This window comes from Panthera tigris, chromosome D4 (genome assembly GCF_018350195.1).
Source record: "Panthera tigris isolate Pti1 chromosome D4, P.tigris_Pti1_mat1.1, whole genome shotgun sequence".
Taxonomy (NCBI): domain Eukaryota; kingdom Metazoa; phylum Chordata; class Mammalia; order Carnivora; family Felidae; genus Panthera; species Panthera tigris.
In genome coordinates this window covers 66185841-66202321 of record NC_056672.1, presented here as the reverse complement: position 1 = coordinate 66202321, position 16481 = coordinate 66185841, and the positions used below count along the sequence as shown (strand labels likewise).

At 38.3% G+C, this 16481-nt stretch overlaps 1 protein-coding gene across 3 annotated transcripts in view; it reads right to left on the bottom strand.

Moving 5' to 3' along the window:
- The window catches only part of SLC44A1 (solute carrier family 44 member 1), a 200823-nt gene that overhangs the window by 145543 nt on the left and 38799 nt on the right, over positions 1-16481 (bottom strand). For all 3 annotated transcript variants that reach the window (XM_042963840.1, XM_042963839.1, XM_042963838.1), the window contains exon 2: positions 226-315. In XM_042963840.1, coding sequence (XP_042819774.1) covers positions 226-315 — 90 coding nt within the window. The remainder of the gene's footprint in view (positions 1-225; positions 316-16481) is intronic.

The window sequence follows — 16481 nt, the reverse complement described above, 5'->3', positions numbered from 1 at the left end:
AATACCAATGAATTGTATGGGACAAAAATAACCAGCTTCAATGATATCCTAGGACCTCCTGTTATAAGCAATTCAGGAGGGGTTAAATATAAATGAATGAATGAATGAATGAATGAATGAATAAATAAATAAATAAATAATAAGCTCCCCCTTTAAACCAATTCCCCATCATTCCCTTGGATCATGAGTTCACCAGGTTCTGATAATCTAGGAGAGTGTCCTTACCATTCCAATGCAGAAGAGAATAAAAAGCAGCAGCCAGGGTATGTCTGTACAGCTACGGTCCTCCAGTGGCTTCCATTCTCGTTTAGAGCTCTAATTGAAAACACAAAATAAGAGAGTGGCGAATGTTAAACGTAGTTAAAATGAGGAAGGCACAAAAATACCACTTATATCTAGACTCCTTCTTGCCTGACAAGTTTCTACTGAACCTATTAAGATACAACTCAAGTACAGGTCACCTTTCTGGGAAGTTTTCCCTAACACCCCACCTTTCTTCCTGGTTAGGCAGAGTACTGACTCCAATGCTTTTTTTGTACCTCTATTAGAGTAGTTAGCATTCTGGGTTGGAATTGTTAAGCTGTATCCCCAGAAGAACATGAGCTTCACAAGGGAAAAGACCTCTTCTCATTTCCCAGCATCTAACATGACACCTGAGGGTTCAAGACATGTACTCAATACGGCCTTTTTTAACAAATAAATGAACAAACAAATTCTTCCAACTTTAATCTTAGTGGTCGCTTTCTCTTTGTGTGTCCAGATGCTAAACTTAAAAATTTAGAGGGGCGCCCGAGTGGCTCAGTCAGTTAAGCGTCTGATTTCGGCGCGGGTCATGATCTCACAGTTCGTGAGTTCGGGCCCCACGTCGGGCTCTGTGCTAACGGCTCGGAGCCTGGAGCCTGCTTCGGATTCTGGGTCTCCTTCTCTCTCTGCCATTCCCCAGCTTGCACTGTCTGTCTGTCTGTCTCTCTCAGAAATAAACATTAAAAAAAATTTTTTTAATCTAGAATGTGCTTTACATATTATGTTCTTTTCTAGGAAGAAAGCCCATTAAAGTGAATTCCTATTCAAGGGTAATTTCTTTTAGATCTAATAAAATTCAGGAGAGAAAAACTAAATTAAAACATTTTTAGAGACAGATCGGGGTAACTCCTAAGCCACCATCCACGGATTTTCAGTCTGTTTCTAGAAAGTAGAAAGAGTTTCTCAACCAGAGATTCCCTAACTGAAGAACTAGAAGCATTCTAAAAGTAAATGTGCGAAGTATTGAATGGAATCCTGATTGCATTTTTTTTTTCTTATAGCAAATACTCTCAGGCTCTCAAGTCAGCTTACAAATTCCTTTTAACCAGAATGTAATAGAAAAAACACCCCTAAGTTTTCTAATGAACAAAAAACCCAGGGTCTCCCACCCTATGCTGGAAACAATAGGCAGAGAAGGGAGAGAAGGCAGCCTTGGGAAACCTATGGGAAAAGTTCTTGCGAGAAGGTTGGGGCCTCCAATGGCTTCCATGACAAGATCCAGGAAGCCATCTGGGAAGGCTTATCTTCAGGAAAGGGCATACCAACAGAAGGCGGCTGGAGATAATAAGGAGGCCTCTAGTATAATTAGTATTTAGAGTACAAGAGTCGGGAACTGGTTCTCAGGTTTGCTTGTTGGCTTTTCCTCCCTTTAAAAAAGAAAACAACAGTTTTTAGCTATGTACCTTTTAATAACTTGATGAAAGCTACACATTCTTTTTTTGGGAGGTATGTATCTATTTGCATAGTTTTCATAAAACTTTAGGGAATTCAGGCCCCAAGTTAGGAAACTCAACTTTAAAATATCTGCTTATTAATGTTGAAAGCAGAGAGTCTGAGCTACAACGCTTCTTCCCTACCCCTCACATGCTAACCAGACAGATGCCTTTTCCTTGTTTAGTGCCTTACACTGTTCAATTGTTCAACAACAACAACAACAAAAAACTCCACCCCCCTTAATAGCTTGGTCCCAGACACACACACAAGAAAACAAAAGAGCAGTAGTGACTCACAGGGGAAAACCTTACCCTAAGACTCTAACTAGAATTAAAAACCAAGAGTGAGTAGGCAGTTTTTTCCAAAGGAATGTAACACTATGGAAAATGGATCAAGGACTCTGTTCTCTCGCCAGTTCTGTCATTAGTTAGCTACGTGACTTTGGAAAAATTGCTTCACCTCTCTGGGTGGCAGGAAGGAGTTAGACTGCATCTCTTAGGTTCCTTCCAACTGTAAAAATCTATGATCAGCAGGACAATTTTGTGAAAATTTTTATGACAAAAAAAAAAAAAAGAAAAGCTGCAAAAAAAATTTGACATTATTCCTTGTACTTTTCAAGCAAGAATGCCAGTATTGTGGTCTATGTTTGGAACACAGCTACTCACAGTATGAATAAAGAATGTTTCTTTGTATTAAATAATTTCAATCTTGAATAATTCCCATTAGAGTAAAATGACTTACAAACACAGAATTTGGATGCCTCTTTGAAATTCATATTTACCCTAAGGTAATTTCCAGAGCAAGAGCTACTTTAAGACGCTATATTTGTTTATCTTAAACAGTCTAAAAAAAAAAAAAAAAAGTCTATAAGGGGGGACGCAGGGAGGAGCCTCGGATTGATTGAGCAGTTTCTTTATCCACAACTATTTTCTTAGCAATGTTAACTTAGACCAACATTCAGTTTTTAATGCTTAAATTTTCACCTACAACATAAAGAAAGTGGGATTTCACTCTTGACCAGAAACACACAGAGATTCGACATCCCAACAATTTAATTCTACTTACTGTGGGCCACTTGCGACCAAATACGTAAAAAACCTTTCACTGGGGAGGAGAAGCGGAGAGAGGAGGGAGTTACATGTAAAAGATAGTGACAAGGTATAAAGCAGAACAGAAGAACATCAAGGAGAGGGTGGTCACTCTTACTCAGATAAAGAAAGGTGTCTCAGAGGAACGATGGCTTGGGGGTATTCTGAGGACTAAACATGAGTATCTATCACACAGTAAGCACTAATTCTTAGTTATTCTTATTCATCCACACTTTTTAGTTAACCCTCTCCCTATTAAGATATCCTTTTACCAGATGGACCTTTCCAAATAAAAGAAATAAAAAGAATATTAAAGCTGCCTTTCCCCTTCTATTTACTACAACTTGACTTAATGGTGGCATGTTTGCATTTTAGCTACTATTCTTTTTTTTTTTTTTTTTTTTTTAAATTTTTTTTCCAACGTTTTTTATTTATTTTTGGGACAGAGAGAGACAGAGCATGAACGGGGGAGGTGCAGAGAGAGAGGGAGACACAGAATCGGAAGCAGGCTCCAGGCTCCGAGCCATCAGCCCAGAGCCTGACGCGGGGCTCGAACTCACGGACCGCGAGATCGTGACCTGGCTGAAGTCGGACGCTTAACCGACTGCGCCACCCAGGCGCCCCTTAGCTACTATTCTTAATGTTATCAGTCACTGATCACTATTAACTAGGTACTATACCCAAAGCTTTACATACTTTATGTCTTCTTTACATACATTATGTCTTCAAAACAGCTCTCTGATGCAGGTTATCATCCTTATTTCACAGATTAAAAAACAAAAACAACAACAACAAAAAACAACCCAAACTCAAAAGTTAAATAATCAGCCCAAGATTTTATAGTTGTGCAACCAGACTCTGAATCCAACTCTGTGACCACAAAGCCAAATCCAATGAGAATATCGTTCATTTGCACCAGTCACTAAGGAACAAAACTCCACTAGTTTTTCCTCACAACGCAAAACTGGGGAGCCAACCCAATTATTTAAAATCCTATAGGCACCGAGAAAGAGAGTAAGATGTTTTATGAGCCATGACATTTCTCAAGTGAGTCAAGAAACCCAACAGTTGAAAAATTTTAATGATTCTTTAACAGATTTAACCAAGTGGCAACTGGATTTAATGCTGTCTGTTTCTTCCAATTAAAATCCACATAGACCTGGCAGAAGTAAAATGTTTTACAAAAGCATGTTTTAAATGTGATTTTTATCCCCTTCTCAAACTCTGTATGAGATTAATACAGGCTGTCAGTAAATGTTAGGTCCCTTCCCCTTCACACAATCTTACAATTTAGGAACTAAATAGGGTCAATGTAATCATACTGTGCAAACCTTAAATGACAATGATTAAGACTGAGGGAAGGGAGATGTAGGGACTAGCCCAAGGGATCATATTTGATCCTCAAAACAAGTCTGCTGGTCATTATTATATGTTCCTGATTTTAATACTTTGTAAAAGAGAAAACCAAGGTTCAGAGAAAATAAGTGGAAAATCTATATCTGAAACCTGAGACCTCAAACTCAAGCAGAGAGATGGACACTGTAAGACTTAAGGAAATGCTAAAAATAAAAAAAAACATGGTAACAAGATGAAGAATGCTTTTGTCAGGCTCATCAATAGACTAAACACAGCCCAGGAAAGAATCAATAAACTCAAGGATAGGTCAATAGAAATTACTGAAAATGAAACACAAAGAAAAAAAGAGCGAAAAATCAAAAGCCCACAAAAGAGCATCCAAGAACTACAGGGCAATATCAAAAGGTCTAACATATGTGTAATTGGAACCCCAGAAGGAGAAGATTGAATGGGGCAGAGAAAATGTTAGAAGAAATAATGACTGAGAATCTTACAAAAATTATAACAAAAGAAATTTATAAGAAAGCACAGCTATATTTACTAAATTTATAACAAAAAAAAAAATCAAAGCACAGATCCAAGAGGTTCAGAGAATCCCAAACAGGATAAATCCAATATACATACGCATGTGTGCATACACACACATACACACCCTATACATATCATATTCAAACTGTTGAAAGCCAAAAATAAAGAGATCATCTTGATGGCAGCAGGAGGTGGGCACATTACATACAGAGAAACAAAGATTCAGTAACTTTCTTGTCAGAAACTATGCAAAACAAAACAAAAAGCATGCAATGACATCTTTAAATTATTGAAACAATTTTTTAAAAAGTCAACACTTATTAGGGGACCCTGGGTGGCTCCATGGGTCTGACTCTTGATTTCAGCTCCAGTCATGGTCCCAGAATCGTGGGATTGAGCCCCACTTAGGATTCCCTCTCTCTCTCTCTCTCTCCCACTGCTCCTATCCCCCATTCATACTCGCTCTCTAAAAAAAAAGAAAATTATTTCTGAGAAAAATGGTTCTCAAAAAATAGACTTTTTCAAACAAACTCTAAGAATTTATTAGCAGCAAACCTGAACTACAAAAACTGTTCAGGCTATGGCTGGCTCAGTCAGTAGAGCATGCGACTCTTAACCTCAAGGTTGTGAGTTCAGGCCTCACATTTGGCATTGAGCCTTCTGTTAAAAAAAAAAAAAAAATCTTCAGGCTGAAAGAATAAAATACCAGACAAATCTGAATGTATAAAAAGAAAGATTTCCAAAAATAGGAAAAATGAAGCTTTGAAATTTTCCATAAAGTTTTTAAAATAAGGGTATATGTGAATGTGGAGGTTCCTCAAAAAATTTAAAATAGATCTACCCTATGACCCAGCAATAGCACTGCTAGGAATTTACCCAAGGGATACAGGAGTGCTGATGCATAGGGGCACTTGTACCCCAATGTTTACAGCAGCACTTTCAACAATAGCCAAATTATGGAAAGAGCCTAAATGTCCAACAACTGATGAATGGATAAAGAAATTGTGGTTTATATACACAATGGAATACTACGTGGCAATGAGAAAGAACGAAATATGGCCTTTTGTAGCAACGTGGATGGAACTGGAGAGTGTGATGCTAAGTGAAATAAGTCATACAGAGAAAGACAGATACCATGTGTTTTCAGTCTTATGTGGATCCTGAGAAACTTCACAGAAACCCATGGGGGAGGGGTAGGAAAAAAAAAAAGGTTAGAGAGGGAGGGAGCCAAAACATAAGAGACTCTTAAAAACTGAGAACAAACTGAGGGTTGATGGGGGGGTGGGTGGGAGGGAGGGGAGGGTGGGTGATGGGTATTGAGGAGGGCATCTGTTGGGATGAGCACTGGGTGTTGTATGGAAACCAATTCGACAATAAATTTCATATTTAAAAAATAATAATAAAAAAATGAAAGGTAAAAAAATAAAATAAGGGTATATGTGTATAACAACATTCACATTATATAGTCTTTTGACTTATACAAGGTTAGTAATCTAGAAGGCAGAATTATAATTTTTAATAATAGTACTAGACCATAAAAAGCAATTCTTTTTTTTTTTTTAATGTTTATTTACTTTGGAGAGACAGAGCATGAGTGGGAGAGGGGCAGAGAGAGAAAGAGAATCTGAAGCACATAAAAAGCAATTCTAAGACCACAACTGACCTCTATCTCATGTTTATGTTTTTATTATATTCATATCCTTGAAGTTAGGTAAGAACAATGTTTAATACCTTCACATTCCTTCCTACAGTTTGTACACATCATAGATACAAGCAAGGAAACAAGAAAGAAAAGCTTCCACAGTATCTCTTACAGAAGTCTTAGCAGGAGCATCTATGTCCTAGACTCCACATTCACTATAAGCCCTAATAGCTAAATCCAAGGCCTTCTGGTAAATTTGATAAGCTGTAGTAGGGATGTATATTTTTTAGGAACTAAACCCATAAAAAGTTTTGACCTAAATTTCCATGTTATTTCTAATGAAAGAATAGTTGCTGAATAAATATATTGCAGATATTAGTAACACACAAAGGTTTTGACAAATGATAGGTCATAACCAGTCAGGTCAAATCAGGTATCACTGGAAGCCATCAGCAGTAATTGGGTGGGCCAAGTCAGGTATCAGTTAGGTAGGAAAAGGTCTGGCAGATGTGAATCTAGACAGGGCAGGAAGGATCAGGAAGAAATGAAATGATCAAAGAGGCAATACCAACAATCCAGAATCAAGAAAAAAAAAAAAGAAGTCAAGTAGGCCTCAAATACGGAGGCAAGCGGAGGGTGTCACGAGACACTCTGGTGATACCTAATACCTAACAGCAATGACTGAATGCTTCTGGCCTCCTTTTTACACTCATGCTTACTCTCTGTATGACTTTCTCCTAATTAAGATAAAAGTATGCAGCTTCCCAAAGATTCTTACAATAATTTCATAACATCATTACCTAATGCTATGAATCTTTCCTTGACACAGCAGACTTGTGTAGACATGGTTTGGAGAAAATGAAAAACGTGCTACAAAAAGAGCATAATTACACTAAGAAGTTACTTGATTTTCAGACAACGCTCTCAAGCATTTTGTTGATTCTTCAATACTGAGCGCCACTACAATGGACCTGAGATTCAAAGCCAAGTAAGAAAGCCTCTGTCCTCTCTGAGCTCTAGTTTAGTAAAAGAGAAACAAATTAGGTACTTTGATTATGGCTGAGTGATGCCAAAATAGAGATGCGTAAAAAGTACTGCAGGAATAGAGATGGGAACTATTAAGTAAACATTTGTGAGATCTGTTGAAATTACCTCACAAACTCTGAAGCAAACATTGAAAAATGATTCTTTGGTGTCTAAAATAGAATGTGTTTTGTGCCCAAAACATACTGAAAATTCTTGCTGCTATGATGGGGAAATACTGACTGCCAAATAAGAATTATTCCACTCAGAAATGTTTAGTAGTAAACAAACAGAACATTAGGTTGGTTTAAAAATACAAAAATCAGCCATTTCGTTACTTTGTATCCATTAAGATTTCTTGATGCTAAAGGTTCTATGGTTGTTCCCTTTAGGAAGGAGCCCTCTCAGCCTTTCACACAATTAGTGCAGTGCGGTATTTACTAAGCTGCTACAATATTTTCATGTTGATGTCACTGGTGAGATTCCTAAGTACTATCTGGTCACGTACATCTAGAATTGCTTCAGCCTAGAACTTCTGGTGCACTAATTGACCACAAGCTCCCTTGTCATCTCCCCAGAGTAAGCCAGAGAACTGTATTCTCTCCTACATTCAAAGCAGCAATAATTGACAACCCCCGAGGCTGCTCCAAAGGGAAAGACGTGGTGTACTGGTGATGTTAAGCCTGCAAAATGAAAGACAAACCAGCATCAACTCCAACACCGTTTGGGCCAGGAGTTCACAACTGTAGTTGCCCATACTTCTATGTTTTGATCAATCAGGAGGTATACTGCAAATATGCATTATAACTAAGCACTGAAGCTTAGAAACTTAAGCAGAGTCAAGATTATCCTTATGAGGTCATCAACACATCCCTACAGTCCTACTTGCCAGCAATCAGGAGAGTGAAACTGGTAGGTCAGTAATTGCAGTAACCTGAAGACTACACCTCATGAGAAGCCTATGGATGCCCATCCTTCATGTGTGCCTAGATCTCTGCAGCACAGATCCATCCTTTCCGTCCCAGCTGCCTTTCCCAGGCCCTAATGAAAAGCCAACCGTGCATGTGAAGGCCAAAGCAAGCTGAGATGTAGCCTCTCAAGCAGCACAGATTCCCAGCATGTGTCCTTGGGGTATGTTTGCTAATTTGTTGAATAATCAAATTCCCCCTTCCAGTGTTTTGCTTTTCAATATCCTGATCTCTCTACTTTCTGGGCAAACACACCACCTCCAAAAGTGGCTCCAGAGTTCCAATGAGTCTGCTAGTTTTCATTGTCCTGGGTGCTCCTTGGCACACCCAGGAGGCCTCCAAGGTGACTGCTACTAGATATGTGTGATTTAAGTACATGTGTGGCAAACACTGGGCTATCTGTGAGGACTTTCTTTTGTTCATGCCAGTCTGTTTTACACAAAAATCTCCAGTATTAAAGACAAATAGTCGTACACTCCAAATCTTCAAAGCTCCCTCCAAGGACATACTGCTTCATTAAATTCCCCAATATGCTTTTATTTGCGCAGAGTAGTAACAAAAGAATAAAAGAGCTGATGTGTATCATTTTTGCCACAATTTTCAATAGAGTGAGCAGACCTGATGAAGTTGGGTAGCAATAAAACATGGAGGCTTTCAGCCTTCTGTTCACAGCACCTGCAAATAAAATCCTGTAATAGGATTTTGAAAGACATTGCCTGCCCTTTGGGAAAGCTCTCTCAAGGATTTGGAGTGCATAACTACTTACAGTTACCATAAGTAATCCGTTTCATTTGCTAAGCCTGGTGTTGGCAATTTATATTTGAAAGGTAAAAATAAAAGCATGATTTTAACAGGCAGTTAAAGGTAATAAGATACATTGAGTGGAAAGATACAGGCATCTGTGTCCAACTGCTTTTCTTAGTTCATGAACTTTATGCTAAATCACAAACATTCATCCGTTTAAGAAAAAAGGGGGAAATGGCAGCTAGAGCTGCTTACAAGTTATGTAATTACACAGTGATAGAAAGATCATGGGGAGATATCTTGCTTTTGTCTTCATTCTTCCTCCAACTGCCCTAAAAACAGATAGATAGATAGATAGATAGATAGATAGATAGACAGATACCTGGGGACCCGCTACAAAGATGTTCTTACATCAGACTCCTCAGTGACTGCCTTTCTCGAACATGAGCACATGATAATTACTGGAGATAAGCCAAGATCATCCTGCTTTGCAATATAGCAAATAGCATCTTTTACCTCCGTCGTCAATGAAACATGATCAAAATTATACAGACGAGCCTTGTCTGCAATCCTCAAACAGTAGTTCTAAGTTGTCTTTCTTCTGAATCAGGGGTGAACAATGTTTTTAATTTGAAATTACCATTTAATTTTTTTAATTAGACAGTTTTGATGGCCTTCATTTTTCCCCATTACATCCAGCAAGTGTCCAAACTTCTTAGGGACTTGATACCAAGGACAGACTAATAAGACCAAAGATCTGCTTTGCACCCCCTCCCTTCTACAGTACCATGAATGGATTTACTGAGTTTCCTTGCTATACTAGAAACCTTTATTAAAGCAGGAATTTGTAGGTACTCAGTATAGGATTCTTACTCCAATCTGGCTTCCTTTCCATGACAGAATAGGTAAGAACTGACTTATGAAGTCCATGCTGACTAAGGAGAAGGAATGTGAAGATTACAGTGATTATAACACAGATAATGAACGGGTGGAATTGAGTAAATTTATATTTTAAATCAAAATTAGCTGTTGTCTTTGCCAATGAAGATGTTTTTAATTCATTGCAAACATGCACAGAAACAAATATATGTTCAATTCTGTGGCAGTGCCTAAGAACTCTTGAGAAATCAAATCCCTATAATAGTTTTTTAAAAAATTTGGAACCTTCACAATAGGGACCAGATTCCCTTCCTTTGTGTCCCTATAACATAGTGTGCATATACCACCATTACAGTAATTATCACTTCACATATAATTATTTGCTTCCCCAGCAGATTAAAAATTTCATGAGGGTAAGGGTAATATGTCTATTTATTTTTTAATTAAATCAGGGAGCAGCACTATTTACTGTTGGTAAGCTGTAAAGCCTATTCCACATGAAACAATGTGTGCAGAACCTTCCCGTAAGGGACTGAACATATAATGTCCATTCTTCCCATCTTACTGCCTACTTAGGGGCAAGGATGTATTGGTTTTATTCACTGCTATGTAGATGAACAGTGTCTGGCACATAGTAGGCTCTCAGTCAATTGCTTGAATGAATGAATGAATGAATGAATGAACAAGGCTAGGTTTCTTACCATTGGGGTGACATAATGTTAGAGCAAACATCCTTACTGCCTCTCCTGCATAAGATCACGTCCCTACAAAGCATTCTACTGCATCACAGGCTGGCTCCTTTTCCCACAGATATTATATAGTATGGTATTCCGCAAAGATGTTTATTATAGATCTACAAGAAAAATAAATTCCAAATTTAAATAAGTTTCAGAAACACTAACAAAATCTAGTCTTTCAAGCATAACTTGTCTGGGGCCTTTCTGTGAGAGTCACCAAAACTTATTTGGTCATACACTCATTAGGAGACATGAATACAGATAGTGCCAACCTCTCTAACGCTACATTTCTGGAAACCAGAGCATAAGGGTTCATGCTTCCACTGAAAAACACTTTCAGAAGTAAAGGCAAGTAACGCTAGTTAAGACAATGCTGAAAGCAATGTAAACTGGATAGATACTTTTGGAAAGTAAGTTGGCAATACACTTAAAATTCCAAGGAAATAAGCTAAAACATTAAAATAGCTACACACGAGATGTTCAATACAGTGCTATTATGAAAAAAGAATTAGAAATTAACAGAAAATCGTTAAATATGAGAATAGAATACTCGGCAATCATAAAAATACTTATGAAGACTTTGCCTTGTAGCATATGAAAATGAAAATGATAAAAAAAAAAAATAGTGTTAAAAAATATGGTAGGGGGACACCTGGGTGGCTCAGTTGGTGAAGCGTCTGCCTTCAGCTCAGGTCATGATCTCACAGTTTGTGAGTTTGAGCCCCACACTGGGGTCTCTGCTGTCACACAGAGCCTGCTTCAGATCCTCTGTCTCCTCTCTCTCTGCCCCTACCCCGCTCATGCATGCTCTCACTCTCCCTCAAAAATAAATAAATAAAACTTAAAAAAATTGTTAAGATTTTTTTTAAAATATGGTATGAAACTGTATCTATACTCTGGCTCTACAACTTGTACAATAGTATATGAAAATGTACACACCTTGGAAGGGGATAGTGCAATTTTTAAATAGTTTGACTTATAATGTGTTTTCCTCACTTTGACTTCCATCAATCCTATTTAATTATGGAAGAAACAACAACAGAAAAGTGCTCCTGGCTCCCATTTCTCCAGATTATTATTTCTCTACTTCCTCAGTGTAGTATCAGCTATATATAGACACAGTATCAAAACCTCCAGAAAATGTTCACGTTATTCTATCTGACATTTATTGACAGGAGATCAGAACACTTTAAACGTCACTAGAAAGCTGTATGCTGAAAATCACCTAGACAGGAGCAAGGTTTCTCCTGAAGAAAGTGGAAGAAGTGGCAACATCAGACAGGTAATAAATATACTAGCAAACATTAGAGCGGTAATACACGGGTATGGTGAGAAGGAGCAACACAGGCCTGGGTTCGAATCCTGGCTCCTCCTCCTTTTTTTTTTTTTTTTTTTTTGAGAGAGAGAGAAGGCACAAGTGAGCGAGGGGCAGGGGCAGAGAATGAGAGGGAGAATCCCAGAAGAGGCAGAGAGAGAGAGAGAGAGAGACAGAGAGAGAGAGACAGAGAGAGCGAGAGGCAGGGCTCACCTAGGGCTCATGTTTTAACCAAAGTGGGGCTCCTGCTCACCCAAAGCAAGGCTCGAGCTCACCCAAAGCGGGGCTTGAACCGATGAACTGTGAGATCATGACCTGAGTCGAAGTCAAATACTTAACAACTGAACCACCCAGGCACCCCTGGCTCCTCTTCTAAATAGAAGTATGACCAGCTGACTTGATCCCCCCGCTTACAAGGTAAAGAAACTATCCACAAGCCATGTGCTGTGATTTGCAGGAATAAATGATTTTAAGTAAAGCTCCACACTAGGACCAGGCCCTAAACCATTGTTAATGCCCTTTCACAACTGGCAAAGGGGGAAAATCTTTCCCATGATGCATCTTAAAAATTGACTTTTAACAATAATCATGTCAAACATGTAAAAATTGATCCCATATTGCATACATTCTAAAATGTGTGCCTGAAAAGCAAAACATTAGTTATAAAGGAAATATAACCAGGAGAAATTAATGAGTGCACAGGTGTAGAGATAATCATGGTAAACGTAAGAAACAAACTAACAGTAACCCTCAAAAGGCAATGACAACAGCAGCAAATGAAATGGCTTCCTAGCTCTTAAACATTTTAAGAAATTTGAAGAAAACTTCAATTCTACAACCCATAGTCAAACAAACTATACAAAACTCCATCCATTCAACATAGAGCTATTATCGCATGGCAGGAACCACACTGGGACTTAAGAGAGTTGATTACTTGACCCCCACCTTTCCGTTCTCCTGTTGCTAACCTTTCTCATCTCTGGGGTTTACCTTTCCTCTCCTCCCTTTCATAAATACACAATTCATTTAAGTTCACATATGCGGGCTGGTGAAATGACAGACAAAATGCACATATCTACCAACAGTGGGAAAAGGTCATGCATCAACCTCAATTGAGATTACCAAAATAATGTTGTATTCCAAGTATTTAGTGACTGTGTGACACGAAATGCAAACAATAACTTATATTACTGAACATATTCCATGTGCCAGACACTTTACCCATATTAACCTATTTCACTTTCACAACAAGCCTCTGAGGTTGATACTATTATCATTCCCATTTTACTGATGGGAAAACTGAGGCAAAGAGGGGGTAAATAACAAGTCACACAGCCAGTAAGTACTAAAACAGCAGGGATATGAAGCAGGCAGTTGGGTTCCAGGGCTCATGACCGCTCTGTTCTTCCGTGTTCACTGTGGTTAACGTATGCTGTGTAAATACTGTGGACTAATGTACGTGAAAGAGAAGAGGGAAAACAGAATAATGAGAGGCAGAAGAATTACAGCAAAAATACTATAGTACCTTCTGTGGCTTATTTTATCTAAATTGATTTTTTTTTTTGCACGGTTAACATTTTCCTCACAGGAAAATTATAGGCCATAACGAAGAATAACATGTTATTAACATATTTTGTATTTTGATTTCAAAGATAATTTCCAAATGTCCAAATATTGCTGTTGATATTTGAAGAAAACACCTGCAGTGATGTCTACAGATAGGAACAACTGCTGCTTCCTCATAGCCCTCTGTAACTTCCATCCATGTTTTGCATAACACTTGTTTGGGTTTCAAAAAGAAAAACAATACTAAAGTACTACTTTGCTAATAAGAAATCACATAGAAGGGGCGCCTGGCTGGCTCAGTCGGTTAGGGCATCTGACTTGTCTCACCCCACACTGGGCGGAGAGCTTACTTAAAAGAAAAAAAGAAATCACACACAAATGCCCATCTAGAGACGAATGGAACAGTACAATGTGGTATATACCCATAGCATGGAATATAAGTTTTGGAATAAAAAGGAGTGAAGTGATACATACTACAACATGAACATGGATGAACTTTGAAGACATTAAAGTGAAAAAAGGCAGACACAAAAGGCCACATATTATATGATTCAATTTATATAAAATGTCCAGAAAAGGCAAATCTATAAAGACAGAAAGATTAGAGCTTGCCTAGTGTTGGATGGGAGTTGAGGGGAAATGGGAAATGACCACTCATGGGTATGGGGTTTCTTTGGGGGATGATAAAAATGTTCTAAAATTGATTGTGGTAATGGTTGCACAACTCTGAATGTACTAAAAACTATGGAACAGTAAATTTTAGATGGGTGAATTATAGGGTGTAAGAATTACATCTCAATAAAGCTGTTTTATGTATAAAAGAAATCACAGAAAACACTTAAAAGGGGGCCATATTGGCCACTTCATATTAGCACTTTCAATATAGCTACATTAGGTATACAACAAGATGAAAGCTGAATAGTTTTAATTCAGGTGAAGAATTGGGTAATGATGGAATTTAATGAAAGAAAGATTTTTCTGAGAAATCAGAAATTACAAGCATTACAAGATAGAGTGCTGATTTTCACAGAATAGTTCAATCCTTCTGCAGGGGTCACAAGAGGAAAAGAGAAATAAGGTTGCAGAGAACTGAAATAAAAGATAAAACAGATCAAAGTAGAAACAGAAAAGTCATCTTAAAGAGACCAAAAGGACACACACACCAAGGCAAAACCAGACTGTGGTGTAAACACACCTAGAACACACCTGCCAGAAAAAAAGAGCCAGAAAGCGCAGGTATATACACAACTACTATTTATTTAGCACCTATTAGGTGGCAGGATCTGTACTTGACCAGTTACACTGAGAAATAACAGTCTGAGATATAAACGTTGACACCTGTCCTTCCAAATGGTCTTGAGGAAGAGGTGCCAGGGCAGTAGACTCTAGATTGATGAACAGACAAGCCAGGCTAGCGAGACGTGAGTCATCCAGCTTGCTCTGTTTATCCGATTCCACGTCACTGGGCAACCTTCTGACTGTTCTCTGTAGCTTCTTCCCACAAGTTAACAAGCCATGTGCATAACCTAACTAGAGAGCTATGGAAAAAATAACAGAGTAACAGAGGCTACTGTACGTGCAAAGAGTCTAGATGAATACATGCAAACTAAGCTGTTAACCACTGTTGTTTCGTGAGGCAGGATCAGAAGGACTTTCCATATTTGGATTGCACTATTAAAAGTACTAAAAGTATTAAAAGTACTAAAGTATTAAAAGTACTACTTCCATACTTACATACATAAGAATAAATATGATAATTTAAAAATAATAATTTGGCTTTACCTTAACACTAGCTGAGACAACTAATATTTTCTAGTCTCTATGTCAGTTTTAACTTAGCCTCCTGAGCTGACGAGTGTGTCTTATGACTTTGTTTTATGTGATTCTACTATTAGTGGAAGGATGCACTCTATATGCACTAGAAAAATTAAGTTTCTGAGCCTCCAAAGCTCTAGGGTGTGGTGAATTCTAAGACCGATTGATATCGGTAAAGTCACCTATAGCCAACAGCTGGGCTTCCTTGGTAAAACCTGAACCACACCAAGTTTTATGCATTCAAATTCTATACGCAGAAAATAATAAAGAGCTATAGTTTAGAACCCTTCTGGAGAGTTCTCCCAGTATTTCAGCTTAATTTACAAACAGGCAGCTGTTAGACCTACAGATTGGCCTTAACTGGCAGGCCTGGGAGACAAAGAGGTTGGTTCTATACCACCACCAACCTCAAACACCCTCTCCCTGCCTACAAACAGATGAGGAGCTATGGAGGAAGCCCTAGGAACATGAGAGTCCTGGTTTAGCCTGGCCCTAGAATCTGGGTCCTAAGTCCAACCACATTCCCACCCCTGCCCAGAGTTTAAAATTCGAGGCCAGAGCACCCAGTAGTAAGGGCCACTGAATGGTGCCAACATGTCAGCATCATGCAACCAGCTGGCCTTCAGCCACCCCTAAGTATGACCAGATGCTTATGTCCAAGTGAATGCGGGGTCTGAGAATGCTATATTGACAGAAACCCTCAAAACCCACTTCTTGGTAAATCTAACTATTAAAAATCAAGACATCAATTATGTAAGTCTGAAATGGGAAAGAATAATACAGGGGATTCAAGCATCAAATTAACAGTTGGATTAGAAGTCTATTAAGTCCCTTCCAACCCTGAGATACAATGGTTCCATCATGAGGGAAGGTTTTCAGGAAAATATGTGAGCACATCAGGAGCTAAATTAATGAAAACCAGCTGAAGAGCTGAAGTGATTAAAAAGAAAACTCATACAAAAAAAGACTAGATACACCCAAATAAGTGAGAAGGAACACTGAATCATCAAATTAATAGCCCTATAAATGACAGATACTAAACGTGCTCTTTAAAAAAATATGTATCAACCAAGAAAAATGAAT